Source organism: Hippocampus zosterae, chromosome 20 (genome assembly GCF_025434085.1).
Source record: "Hippocampus zosterae strain Florida chromosome 20, ASM2543408v3, whole genome shotgun sequence".
In the NCBI taxonomy this organism is placed as follows: domain Eukaryota; kingdom Metazoa; phylum Chordata; class Actinopteri; order Syngnathiformes; family Syngnathidae; genus Hippocampus; species Hippocampus zosterae.
In genome coordinates, this window is record NC_067470.1 from 6,675,935 (window position 1) to 6,689,446 (window position 13,512).

The window sequence follows — 13,512 nt, forward strand, 5'->3', positions numbered from 1 at the left end:
ATCTCTCGTCATCCTTTCCTTTGGGGAAATGGAGCACCCCACATTATTATTACAACTAAAACGGATAACGATTATCGGATCTCTCTCCTGTCGCCTCTCAATCCATCTTTGTCTTGCACCTCCTGCTGCAACAGTCCTTGAGATGTGCTCTCCTGCTCCACCAGTTGCCTCGAGCAAAACACCGTGACAAAAACCGGCCAACTGGTGAAATCATAAACGACAAAGATGGCTGATCGTGCTTTGTTTTGTTCCTCGAAACATATTTTGATTACGAGCCAAATCTGCCTTTGGACAATAATTTGCGTTATAGAAATCAAGGAAAAAATGTATTTGATATATTCCTGTTTGTTTTTTTAATGCTAAAAGCGCAGTTTGAAGTTCTTAGGCATGACTCGTTTTGCGCGCGTTTGTGTGACTTTCTGTAAACCGGCTCATCTACGTAGCGCACACACATTTGTGATCCGGTCTCTTCTTGACACTTTTTCTCTTCCCCCCCCCCCCCCCCCTCCTATTCCGTTCCACTTCAAGCACGCAGATTAGTCAACATGAAAAAGAAGACCCCTCCAAGGATTATTTTCTCCAATCACAATATTCAAGAATATCGCTTTTGGTTTTCCTTGAAGAGCCAAGTATTTGGGAATAGCACAATGGAAAGGATTCCATTTCAGCCTGGAAAGCTATTTCAGCACTTAAAGCTATCCCAAAAGGCACGCAAGCCAAAACACAACAAAACAGGAATTAAAGCCGTTTTATAGCGTCTAGGAAAGTTGTAAACTACATGACGGCCTGACGGCGTTATTGTAAAATAACCGCTTTTACCCCGTCTCGTAACAATTTTGCAACGAATGCGTTCCCGAAGCGTCGTCGTCCGTCAGTTGTTCCTTTGTCTGTTGCCATGCGGGCATTTCGATGGTAACGGTGACGCCACGTTCAAAGCCACGTGAAGAACAATGCGCCGCTCTTGTCCAATTTGTCAACATGACACGCCTGCCTCGCGGAATCAAGACTTTGTCGCCGTTTCCGTTTGGTGGCCAGACGCACTGCGGAGGAGGCGTCGTGCGCCTTCACGTTTAATTATCTTGTCACTCAAAGGACACTCGTCATGCTTGGTTTTGTTTTGGCGCGAATCGCTCTGTCGTAAAATAAATAAATAAGGAACAGTCGCTTTGTTATTTTGAATTCTTTATTTGCTCTTCAATCAAGGGAGGGGGGATAGTTTCTGGCGTGCTTGCTTGCGCACTCCGAAGCTGCGGCAATCCTCCCATCTCGGATAGTGAGCCGGCCATTGTTTCAGCGTCGCCTAGCAACGCATCTGGCTGCACACGCGTGTCATGTCTATGGATTTTAGGCTCTGTCGATAGGTGCCCTGTCGTTGACGAGCAACCTTTTGCCTGAAGTCAGCTGGGTTAGGCCTCGGCTTCCCATGGGAGGCCATCGAGAAAATGCACGCACGGATGGATGGATGGATAGATTGACCGCGGCTCATGTTACAGCTCCCTTTTTCTTGGTCAGGTACTGTAACGAACACCTGCCCTGCCCGCCGCACGTCTACTGGTCGGCCTGGTCGGCATGGGAACGCTGCAATGTGCCTTGCGGCGGCGGCATCCAGTCGCGCCGGCGAACCTGCGAGAATGGCAACGACTGTCCCGGCTGTGGCCAGGTACGTCACCGTTCATCTGATGCACTGCCCATCCGCTCACGGCTCTCTCAGTTTGCGCTATGTGGTGCGGTTAGCGGTCTCACCGGCTACGGAAAAGGAACGGAGCCCCATCCTGGTCACATTTATAGTGCGGAAGGAAGCATCTGTCCGATATATTGCCGGGGCCACAAATGTACCACAAATACCATAAACCGCATATGAATAGCTTTTGCGTGTTCCCAAACAAAGGTCAGGCTGACCGATGAATCGTTTTCTCTTGTTGCCTGCGCGACGTGATGATCACATCACCTCTGCTGCTTTTATCTCCGAAATGAAATCGAGATTTGTGGGTGTCCTTTCCTCCTTGCCCCTTTGGTGTTTATTTGAGTGTTATGCTTCGAGAGAAAAAAAAAAAAAAAAAGCTCTGACGGATGCAAATTGTTTGGTGACTGCGCCGCCGTCAGCAAGCCATTCAAACCTGCTGTGTGCTGACCATATGGACAAAAGTCAACTTGACTCTTCTCTGGCTTCCACTGCCATCGAGGTATGCTTGGATGAGTTTGGTCTGGAGGAACTTTACGAGCACATCGGGAAGAGCCGTCAATAGTGAGGCGCGCTTGACCGACGTCGACTGGACTTTTGGACAAAAAAGAAATCTATGTTTTGATTTCTTTATTACGTGCAGCTCTCCTAACTAGCTCATTCAGAAGTTAACCTTGCAGCAATGGCATTGCTGTCTCGATTTTTTTTTTTACCTACTTCTGTGAACAATAGCCGGGGGGTCAGGGGAGGGAAATACGGGTGGAGGTGTCGACTCGAGAGCGGGCTTTTGTTTGTACATGTATGTTTTCTGAATATTGAAGAACAGCAAGTGTTTTTAAATATCAAAGAAAGAAAAAAAAAAGGGACGATGACAAAAGGCAAGAACCGACCGAGGCGAGATGAACAAACATGCCAAGTTGCTCCAATATGGATGCAAATCACTGCAGGGTGATCACATCATAGTCTGCCGCAATGTCTGAAGACTGGGCACAAATTAATTTGAGTCCTTTTGGTTAGCAACAGTTGAGACACGGACAGAGTTCAAATTGGGAGGGAAAAAAGAAGGAATGTCCCGTCAAAGTAACCCTTTAGCGGCTGTTACTTAAAACCTACGACGATGCCCCCCCTAACCACGACTCGACTAAATTTGTGGAAAAAGGCTGCCCTAAGCGGTATCTAATGGACCGTCTGATAAGATGGAAACAAAAGTTCCCACTGCATTCTGAAGCCTCCCTCACAGCCTGGTAGCCCCGCACACTGATAATTGACCATGACATGTTAGTCGCTACACAACATCACACAAATGGAAACGGCGCCTCCCCCCACTTCCATTGAGCGGTCACACGCTATTGCCCCTAACGCGCTTTCTCTTTAGCGCTCAAGATGTCAAAATAGCCACTTCCACGCATCAGCCATCATGCTCGCCTCTATTCAAGGAACGTCGCAATGTTAATGGTAGACTATGCAAATGGATTTTGGAGAGCAGCTCAGCATTCAACACTCGTGTTTCCCAAAGCGGAAAGTCTGGGCTGATTTTGAAGCGATGCCTTTTCTACAGCCGAGTGAGGCGTCTTATCTGTTCATGGAGCGTATTAAGACGGACTTGGCAAAGCTGGCCACAAATCCGGAAATGTCTTCAATGAATGTGAAGAATTCAAATTCAGGGAGAACGAAGGGATCCAGCACTCAAATCACATTGTAATCAAGTTCAAATTTCCATCCAGATTCAGATTTGGGGTTTTTTTTTCCTTTCGGAGTGATAAATGGATATGTACGAATATCAGGGTTCAGAGTGTGTTGGAAAACGGACATCAACTTTTCATCGACGTGTTACAGAAGTTGAATTCTTAAACAGTCACAGTGGGGGGTGGGGGGGGTTGTAATCAATTGCGGACATCGTGAACCTTTGTAATTATGGACAATTGATCCATCATCGAATGTGAATGTCAGTCAGATCTTTGTGGAGTTCAGCCCCGGTAATTACAGTTACCCCGCGTTGCAAATCACGCACGGCTGATTGTGAAACGGTTCCGCAAATGAAGGTCACCCAAACAAGCCGGGAGGGATGTCCATTCGCATTTTAATTATTCATGCCGCGGCGACATCCACTGGCAATCAGGATTGCTTTCTCACTTACGACTGAAATCGCACAGCCTGCCCGACATGCTGTCAAGAGAGCTGAAACTGACATCTTAACAGCAAAGGCGTGCCGCATAGAGACGCTGGAGATGCAACTCATCTTCAACCAATTTGGCGTCAAGCTTTTGAAAATCTGCAATTCTGAAGGCCTTATATAGTTGGTTGCATTTGATGAATAATTATCGCGCAAAATCTAAACGGTTGAAATGAATATTTTTCGGATATGTGTTTGTTACATGATTGCAACTTTGCACCGTGTCATGGAAATTTCTCAAAAGTTCATCTCCTCGGCAACTGCATCGTCCATGACGAAGTCACACAGGGCGAGGCCTGTGTTTGACAAATTGCGCTGCGGAGATGAGACGGTGCTAATTAAACTGATGTGCCATGGAGATGTAAAGAAGGCTCTGTCGCCATGGACACGATGGCGTTTGATCAAGCCTCCGAAGAGGACCAGCCGCACAAAAATGTCACGTCTGGAAGTTTGTCTTAAATGTCAGGGAGCCGCTGTGTACGTAAATAGGCGACATGCACCAACATAGAAACACCAATAAGCAGCGTAATTAGTGTAATCATGGCGGGAGGTTAGACGGGCAAGACTTGTTATTATTCACCTCCAACTGGCCGAGCACAACAGCACTGTATCCACACACCAAAAAAAAAAAAAAGACCTAGACGACGTGAGCGTGCTACTTATATATATATTTTTGGGGGGGTCATGGACTTGTTGAAAAATCACTTGTCAGTCCTTTACGATTTATATTTGCGTACTTGTACTGTAGGGAAACCTCTGGCATCAAAGTATTTCACCTCTTGCTAAACCACGTCGCTCTTTATGAGGGTTCAGTCAGTGCGATGTATTTATGAGCTATACATTGAGCATCTTGCTATCAACTATTTACGAGCGGTATTTAAGTCGCTCTCTTGAGTCACTGAATGCGGTTTAGCTCTCAGCCCAGTAATGATCTCCTTAGGTCTCTGCATTGACATGATTCCTTTGCGAGGGGGCATACCGGCAAAGTTTCATGAAATATTTACTGTGTTTGGCAACCATGAACAACTCGTAACACCCACAGACCACTTCCCTTTATCTGGCTTTGGTCCACACGTGAGTTGCTGCGGGCGCCAGAAAGGCAGGAAGGACGCCTTCGCGTCGCTGCGCATTTGTTGTGTCTGAAGACCGCAGACAGGTGGCGGCTCGTGTGGAATCATGTTAAATATTAATGTGTGGCGGCGATTACGGCACGAGATGGAAAGAGGCAGGAAGTGCAGTGGACGGGACGCACTCGATCAGCCTGGATGCTAACGGAATCTCAATCTCGCCAAGTGTGTTTATAACCTTGGCTCTCAAAGAGGAGGAAAGCGTGACGATCGGAAGGGGCAAAGAAAGATGAGGCCGATGCAAGTGGTGGAAGGAGGACCGAGAACGGGGGGTTATGAACTGTAAAAGAGAGCGGACAGAGATGGGTGGAATGAGACGAGAAGTAAAACTGACGATGATGAGTGCTGTCCACTCACGGGCCACTTTGTGCAGAATAGGCTGCTACACGTGAGCAGATAATTTGTTGCCTTCAGACTCGGTGCCGCAGTTTGCAGCCCGAGGCTATTCTGCACGACTTGTTCCAGATAACTAAACCGTGGATGTTTGTGAGCACAAGGCAGCTCCTTCTCAGTAGAAGGCTCACAGAAACTTCTCAGTTCATCAGAGGAGCGTGCGCTGTTTACTGCATGCGGCCTGCCCCTCGCTGCAAGAATGACGACCACCACTCTGGGTGTCATTTATTACAGTAATATCCAAAATATTTTCCCACAACAGGGCCCAAGACACTGAACCAAAAGTAAAAGGTGAGAGTCGACCTCCACCAAGGCAAAATAATGCTCATTTTAGAGCAGACGTATTTGCCATGTTAGTATTAGGGGGTGGGGGGAAGAAACATTTATGGTTTCCAATCGAATTGCATCCAATGAATCGTACAAATTTTTAGGTCGCTTAATATTTTTTTTTCCCCCCGATAAGAAACGGGTACGGTGTGCAGCAGTGACATTAAACACCTGAAGTTATCGAATCAGATTTGAATGTGTAGGTGTACCTAATTTTGTGACCTGTCACACGACTATCCGCCGGGCTCTTATCTTCTTTTTCAAGGTCTAGCAGTCACTCAAGGCGTATTCAGCATAAATAAACAAGCCTGCGAGGGGAAAATAGCAGCCGGTCTTTCGCTTCTTCCGCCATGGAACCGCCGTCCGCGATTATCTCCTGACTCGAGTTATCATCCCGTACGGCGCCACAACTGTTATTTTCTGACCACTCGTCCTAATGGAAGCCGGTGGAGGCAATTTAAGGCCATACATTCTCACGACGTTCCTGAATGTGACTCGCATCGTGAGCTTCGGTGATGTGTTTTTCATATTTATAGCCAGATGCAGACAGGAGGAAAGCGGCTTATTTCTACCTCCCTTCACCCCCCCCTTTTTTTTTTTTACTTGCCTCTGAACTCCATCAATGACCTTTCCTGCCTGCTTTGTTTGCGTCTCGCCATGTTCAGTGAAGGTGTCACAAGGGAAGGTATCCTCATCGGGCCCCCAGCCAGCCGAGCGGATATTTTGGCGGGGCAGACTAACCCAACAGTGGCATCAGCCACCCAGAACCAGAATCAGCTGCCTTCCAAGGATGAGCAGCAATTAAATATTTGAAAGGGCTTTGTTTCTACATCAAATATCGCATTTGAGAATTTTTCGCAGCAATTGCCTGGTGTTTTCACTCGGCTTGGAAGATTCTGCAATCGTTTCTGTCTGAAATGTTCATGCGTAATTGTCACTTTTAACGACACGTGATTATCTTCTCCTACCTGCCGCATAGAAACATTTTCCCCTCCCCCTCATCCGCAGGAGTACCAGTCGTGCAACTCCCAGCCTTGTCCTGACCTGAAGAAAACCACTCCGTGGACCCCGTGGACACCGGTGAACATTTCCGACAATGGCGGGCACTATGAGCAGCGTTTCCGTTACACGTGCAAAGCTCGTATACCGGATGCCAGCCTGCTGGAGGTGGGCAGGCAGAGGATCGAAATGCGCTACTGTTCCAGCGACGGCTCGACGGGCTGCTCCACTGATGGTGAGAAGCTATTTGCTGCCTCGTCCGCTGGATTTTTCTGCCTTGGTGCAGCCCCGCCGTCTTTCTTTCTGCATGTTTTTCACTCCAAAAAAAAAAAAAAACAACCCCATTTTTCAGCTTCAGTCATTTATCAACGGGCCGATGCGTCAGACATGTTAATTAACTTCAAGCCAAAAGCCAATCTTTACATTAAAGCTACATCAATCTCTGATATGATGAACAATTTGGGCAAAGGTATTTTGGAGCAACTCTTTCATTAATCCAAGGTGAGGCTAGAACGTCCTCACTCGGGTAGCGGGCGACTTGACATTTGGTGAAGCGGTGGGGCCAGACTCAAACCCGGAACCTCGCAAAGAGGAGGCATCCAAGCTATCCGCTGCCACGCAATCATTCCGTCGAAGGACCTGCAGCTGGCATCTTATCCCGTTTCTTTTCAGACAAAAAGCCACAGAAAGACTGGGCCATGTCTATAATATGTGCTCATCGAAACCGTGCTTCCGGGACAGAGAGAGCAGCTAAATGACCGTCGCCCCGGTGGCGTTTTATTGGCCTTGACCCAATATGGAAAACAGGGTGTGAATCTTTTCCAAAATGTTCCTCTTCACGTCTGGTGATGCAGCACTCAAGAGAAATCAGGTCGTTTCCTAGCACCTCGCAAATCAGGCAAGGGAAAACAAAATCGATGTGCTCGTATGCAGAATGAAAATAAATGTTTAAGAGCCGATTCCATTCACGGTCAGTCGTTGTTTCAAGTTTACGGCCTTCATTTTGGGTTTCTCATTCGAAGCCGATTCATTACAAGTTTTTCCCCTGAACACGCCGTCTGGCTGCTCCGCTTATCCCCCAATCACATCATTTTGTTCGTCTTTTGCCTCGCCGCCGCATTGTGTGGGCTTCTACAAATTGCTCAGACGCTTTCATCTCACACAGTCAGTCATCATGTGATGATGGTGCACGAAGAGCCTTTATTGCTCTTGACTCGTATTAAGATGTGGATCCATTTTCATGACAGCAGATAAATGGTGACTATGATTATTTCTTTGAAGCTTTTACTGGATACTACAGCGCATACTGTGCTGACTCACGTGATTGCTCATAGCTTAATGATAGCAATGAATGAGTTTGTCCGAAGCCGCAATGGCTAAAATCCCAGATGTCGGAATCAAAGCCAGGGTGTCCTGCTTCACGCTTTGTCCATTTCTGTATTCTTTTCATGTGGTTCCATTTGTGTGAGCGACATTTTTTTGTTTGTTTTTGTTTTGCAAGTATTTTTGGAAGATTATTATATTTCATGGCCACTATTCCCCATGACTTCTCAGAGTGTGAGAAGCAACCCACAGCCATCGCTTTGGAAGCTTGTGAGTTTATTCCGTGGTCAGCTCGCTTTGGTGAGCGATGGCTTCATTGTTTCCCCTGGAGAAAGTGTGGGGATGTCAGCAAGCTCGACGCGTTTCACTTGAGCTGATGTGCTATCAGGGCCAGGACCCTCTTGTGGGCAACAGATTACTTTTCCACACAGCACAGACTTGGTCGACACACGCCAGTGCTGACGGATGATAACCGCTGCGCTCTCCTTATTGTCTCTGCTTTGTTTTCTCTCTCTGCTCAGCCAGCACGCTTCGCTTTATACGGCTGACTCGCTTTTATCAAGACAGAAAACAGAACGGGTTTAGCTTACAAGTGCGCGCAGTTTATTTGAAGTTTTCTATCACGGGTCTTCTCCAGGATTTTTTTTTTTTAATGAATGCAAATCTAAGATGAATAGTGTAAATGTCCATTCCACTCACCAGAATGATTCATATGTTTATGATAAACGGACTTATTTTTTTGTATTAATACTATGGGGGGGTTTTGCTTCCATGACGTCATGCTGGTGCCTCAAGTTCCTGGGGAGAAGAAAGGCTTATTTTTGACAATAGTATCCAAAAAACAAGCTGACCTTGTGGTCTTGCTTCTCAATAGCTTTTGTTCTTTTTTTCTTGCTGTATATTTGATACATTGAAAAGCATCAAATTGAGGCCCACATCTGCACCGTGCGCCGGCCCGACTCAACCAAAACCTTTCAACCTGGACTTTTCAAAAGCATACCTTTGCATTATAGCTGTAATTTATTCCCGCGAGCATCTGTTTTCAAATGATTTCCACTCATCTTTAAACACCGCAACATTGTCAGCATGGAGTTACATGCGGCAAAAACAATCGGTGAGGGCCAAGCGTCTGTCAGAAGCTGAGATCAAGCGATTCTCACCGGACAAACGAGCCGGCCACCTAAACGATAAGCCAACATATGAAAAGAATTGCTGGGTCGGCATTGCCATTTAACATCCTTGAAGTCAGGCTTTGATGGAACCCATATGGATGACGAATCTGATGGTTCGACAAAACACAAGCGTACAGTGGAACCGGACCAGCGGGATATCGCGTTTGTTACTGTACCCTCCAAAGCAATTTTATGTGACCCCCCCAGCAGCTTTCACGTTGGTGGTGTTGTCGTTTCTTCCTTTGAAGACCAAACTCCACAGACGTGTTTGGAATGAGGCAACTTTGATATCTTTGAATGCATGTCACATTCACGGCTTCGAGAAATTGAAGCAGCAACTAATAATAATTGGGATGAAATGTTGCGGCATTCCTATCCCACATAACACCACGCGGATGATCCTACGACACGCTTTAGTCTCTTCATCCGGCCGTTTTATTCTGCTTGCGTGGGTGGCGGCAATCCAAGTAGGGAAGCCGAGACAGGGAACTTCAGTTCGATCAGGGGAATGCAGTTGTGAGCCAGAGCCTTGGTGGGGTTCAGCATCACCCGTGACGTACAGTAGTTGGACTTTTTCTGTAGCTTGCAACATTCTTCCATCAGCCTTTTTTGTGTTTGACGGGCCATATCCCCTTTGTAGCAAAACAAATTCAATGTTTTCTTCCACTTCCTTTAACGACCAGGTGTCACGTTACTTTTGTGAACATCATTGTGTATTTCATGGCTATTTGTGAGTCTGTTCTGTTTATTACACCCCTGTGCCCTTTGAAGAGGTTTAATTGCTTTCTCTTTAGTTGGCTCCTCCATGAAAAGCTTCCCTTGAGGAGGCTGCCGCCTGACACATCTCAGGGCAGCCAAAAAAAATTCTGTTGCATGGTTCCACTCTGGCCAACCACAACACAACATTTAATAGCATGACACACACACACACACACACAGAAAATGGCTGGGCTTCCCTGAATCTAGGACACTTCTTTCTCACTAGTAGGGGCGTACAGTATGTGATATCAAAAAACTTACATTGGAAGCTGCGCACACATGTCACTAGTTTGACTCCTGTATGGAATATGCATGTTCTCCCCATGCCTGTGTGGGTTTTCTCCGGGTGCAGGTGTCTTCCCACGTTCCCAAAACATACATGTCAGGTTGACTGATCGCAGGTGAGATTGTGAGTGTGAATGGTTGTTCGTCTACATGTGCCTTGCTGATAAGCAGCCAATCACAATGAAAGCATGGCTGATAAGCAGCCAATCACAGGGCTGGGATAGGTTCTGGCACAACCCTCGTAGATGGATAAAAATGGTGGCTTGACTTCTAGCAAACCTTTTCTGCCACAACGAGAGGAGACGTTCCCGGTTATGTTGAAGGCCTGCATTGATGAGCTGAAACATGACGGAGCTCGCCAACATAACAGTCACGAGCAGCCGTTCCTTAAGTGGCCCTGAAAGAAGTCTGGATGAAGAGTATCAGGTCACAGCTGCAGGCGGGTCAGTCCGTGCCACTGCACGCTTAGACTCGATCAAGAGCGACGGGCCCGATCGGTGCACACGCCAGCTTGTGAGGTGATGAGGCTCTAAGCTGCCAAGGTCGGTCGGCCATATTTATGAAGGGGTTGAGGACTAGCGCAAGGTGAACACTCCGTCTCCCCGAGATTACAGGGCAGCCCGAGGGCTGGAAAAAAACGGGTTCCGGTTTTGGTCATGAGTGTGGGGCGGGGACAAACTTCAATGGCAAAAATAGACAAGAAGAGGAAGAAAGGTACAAAAATAAAAGACCTTGAAGAAGATGAGTGATGAAGAAGAAGATTGACCAAAATTAAGCCTGGCTTTTGAGAGCCGGAGCTGCATTATCGTCTGTAAAAGTAGAAAAGTGTTGAAGGAATGAATGACTCATCCGACAGTGGCCTGGACAGTCACTGTAATTTCATTGCAGGTGATTATCATTGACTCGGACAGATGGCTTCTCATTCAGAGGGACCAGATGATTCCTCCCCGTAGTGCTCACAGGCCGCAGCACTTTCACAACGCTGATTAATGCATGTGGTAATTAGAGTTGAATAAAAAAAAGAAATCACTTTCTGATTCCGTGATTCACTCCGCATGAGAGCACCAATGATGGAAACTGATGTTGTTTGATGAACACAAGACGCCGCACTTAACTTCCTGAATCCATCTTCAGAAAATAGAAATGAGGTCTGCGGAGAACGCCGCGATACACAACAGCCCCACGGCTGTTTCTAATCCATCATTCCCGCTTCGCCAGTTCTGTCGACGTCGTCGCACGAGAAAGTTTTAAATGTGCAGCTCTTGATTTAGCTGAAGTCATCTTAATTGTCCGTGCTCCAGGTGAGGTTCTTCACCTGGGCAAGACCTCCGCACGCACCGTCAACGGTGGCTGGTCTTCGTGGTCTTCTTGGACCCAGTGCAGCAGAGACTGCAGTCGTGGCATCCGCAGCAGGAAACGGGCTTGCAGCAACCCGGAGCCAAAGTACGGGGGTCAGACCTGCCTGGGGGCTGCCCAGGAGTACCAGGAGTGCAACACCACTCCTTGTCCCGGTAAGGCATGCCCACACAGATTCTCATCATCAAACGCACAGACGGGTCTTAAAGAATATTCACATTGTGTGAAGATGGAGACTAATCACACCTAAGCGATAGTTGGGGCCCTGAGGTTTGAGCAGCAATGAATACAAATGCCTCTCCTATGAAAGTCTGACGCCATTTTTGGCGGACCCGGCAGATGCGGCGTGAGACCAGCTGGGATCTTCCGCCGTCTTATCCTATCGTCTTTAATCCAAAGCTTTGAAGGAGGAAAACAGGTGTCGGGCCAACCATCCGTCTGGTTTAGGGAACAAATGAATCTTTGTGTTTTTCTCACAACTTTGCCCAAGATGAGACGATCCGTCACGGTAGCGCCAGGAATCGACTTGCGCGTCACTTTGAGATAGAGAAATTACGCCAAGATGACAAAAAGCCGCGGCATCTTCAATTACCTGCGCAAGAGCTGCCAAGCGCCAGAGGGTCTTTAAAAGCAATTCTCGGATGCTCTTGAAAAAAGGGCAAAATGCACTTGTCATTTATCCATATGATTGGATATTAACGATATTGACTTGTCATTCCCCGGTCTGCCCTCATAATAGTGCTTCACCTTTGGTATGAATTTCTGTATCTCTTATTGCCCGCAAAAATTACACCAAAACATTCTAATGATTTTCTTTTGTCCTTCCTCTTGCTACCTTTAGTGGATGGGAGCTGGTCCTGCTGGTCTCCGTGGTCCAAGTGCTCCGTGACGTGCGGAGGCGGACATTACATGAGGACTCGGACTTGCAGTAACCCCCCGCCTGCTTACGGAGGGGACATCTGCCTTGGCCTGCACACTGAGGAGGCGCTGTGCAACACTCAAACCTGTCCAGGTATAAACACATACACACACACACACATACATTGCTTATACTTTTCAGTCACCCTAGGCCACGTGGAAGTCAGTCATGCATGACTAATACATAACCAAGGACCCACACCAACGACACAACGCAGCTGGGAGATTTACTGTCTTTTTTTTTTCGTTCGCAGAGAGCTGGTCCACCTGGTCACAGTGGTCCCAGTGCGACTCCAGAGGGGCCCAGTTACGTGTCCGTCATTGTGATGTCCTGTTTCCTACTGGAAATCAGTGCTCAGGAAACAGCAGCGAGAGCAGGCCGTGCTCTCCCGAGTCCAACTTTATACCAGGTACCATTGAGACAAGACGCGCATTCACAGACGAAGGCAGTGAGGATACAGCTCGAGGACGAAGGCCCACTGCAGTCATCTCAATAATGTCACGATATTTTTTCATCTCACTCTGGGCATTCGGATGATGTAAATGATTTCGCACTGAGATCAGTCGAGGCATGACACCCGCAAAAAGTGAGGAAATGGCACCTTTGGAAGTTTGTCCTTCATCGACACCCATATTGCTATTGGTAGAAAGTAGCAAGAAACGCGTCTGTGCATCGATTTCTTCCACAGCCGATCCTTAAAGCAAAATAGAACACATTAGTCATAAACAACTATGTCAACAATTTTAATGCAAAGTCCTAAAAAGAAATGACTACCTGACACTATTCACAAGCCCCAAGCTAACCAGCACTTCCATTAATCACGAGGGTAAACAATTAACTGAATCAAAGGTCGTTAAGCATTCTGCGTTAATTAGCAAGAATATAATACTTTTGCAAAAGTCTTACGGAATTACCCATTTTCGTTCCTCATCAATCGCCTTTAATAAGAAGGCTTGTCAATGGGGCTATATTAGAAATGTTTTGTACTTAATTTTCTC

General features: G+C 47.0%; 1 protein-coding gene across 2 annotated transcripts in view; it reads left to right on the plus strand.

The window, feature by feature from the left end:
• The window catches only part of sema5a (sema domain, seven thrombospondin repeats (type 1 and type 1-like), transmembrane domain (TM) and short cytoplasmic domain, (semaphorin) 5A), a 67,545-nt gene that overhangs the window by 48,518 nt on the left and 5,515 nt on the right, over positions 1-13,512 (plus strand). For both annotated transcript variants that reach the window (XR_007960343.1, XM_052054432.1), the window contains exons 15-19: positions 1,513-1,660; positions 6,710-6,935; positions 11,541-11,750; positions 12,437-12,607; positions 12,768-12,923. Coding sequence is in view for 1 of the 2 variants with exons in the window: in XM_052054432.1 (XP_051910392.1) it covers positions 1,513-1,660; positions 6,710-6,935; positions 11,541-11,750; positions 12,437-12,607; positions 12,768-12,923 (911 nt within the window). In the remaining variant the exon portion in view is untranslated. The remainder of the gene's footprint in view (positions 1-1,512; positions 1,661-6,709; positions 6,936-11,540; positions 11,751-12,436; positions 12,608-12,767; positions 12,924-13,512) is intronic.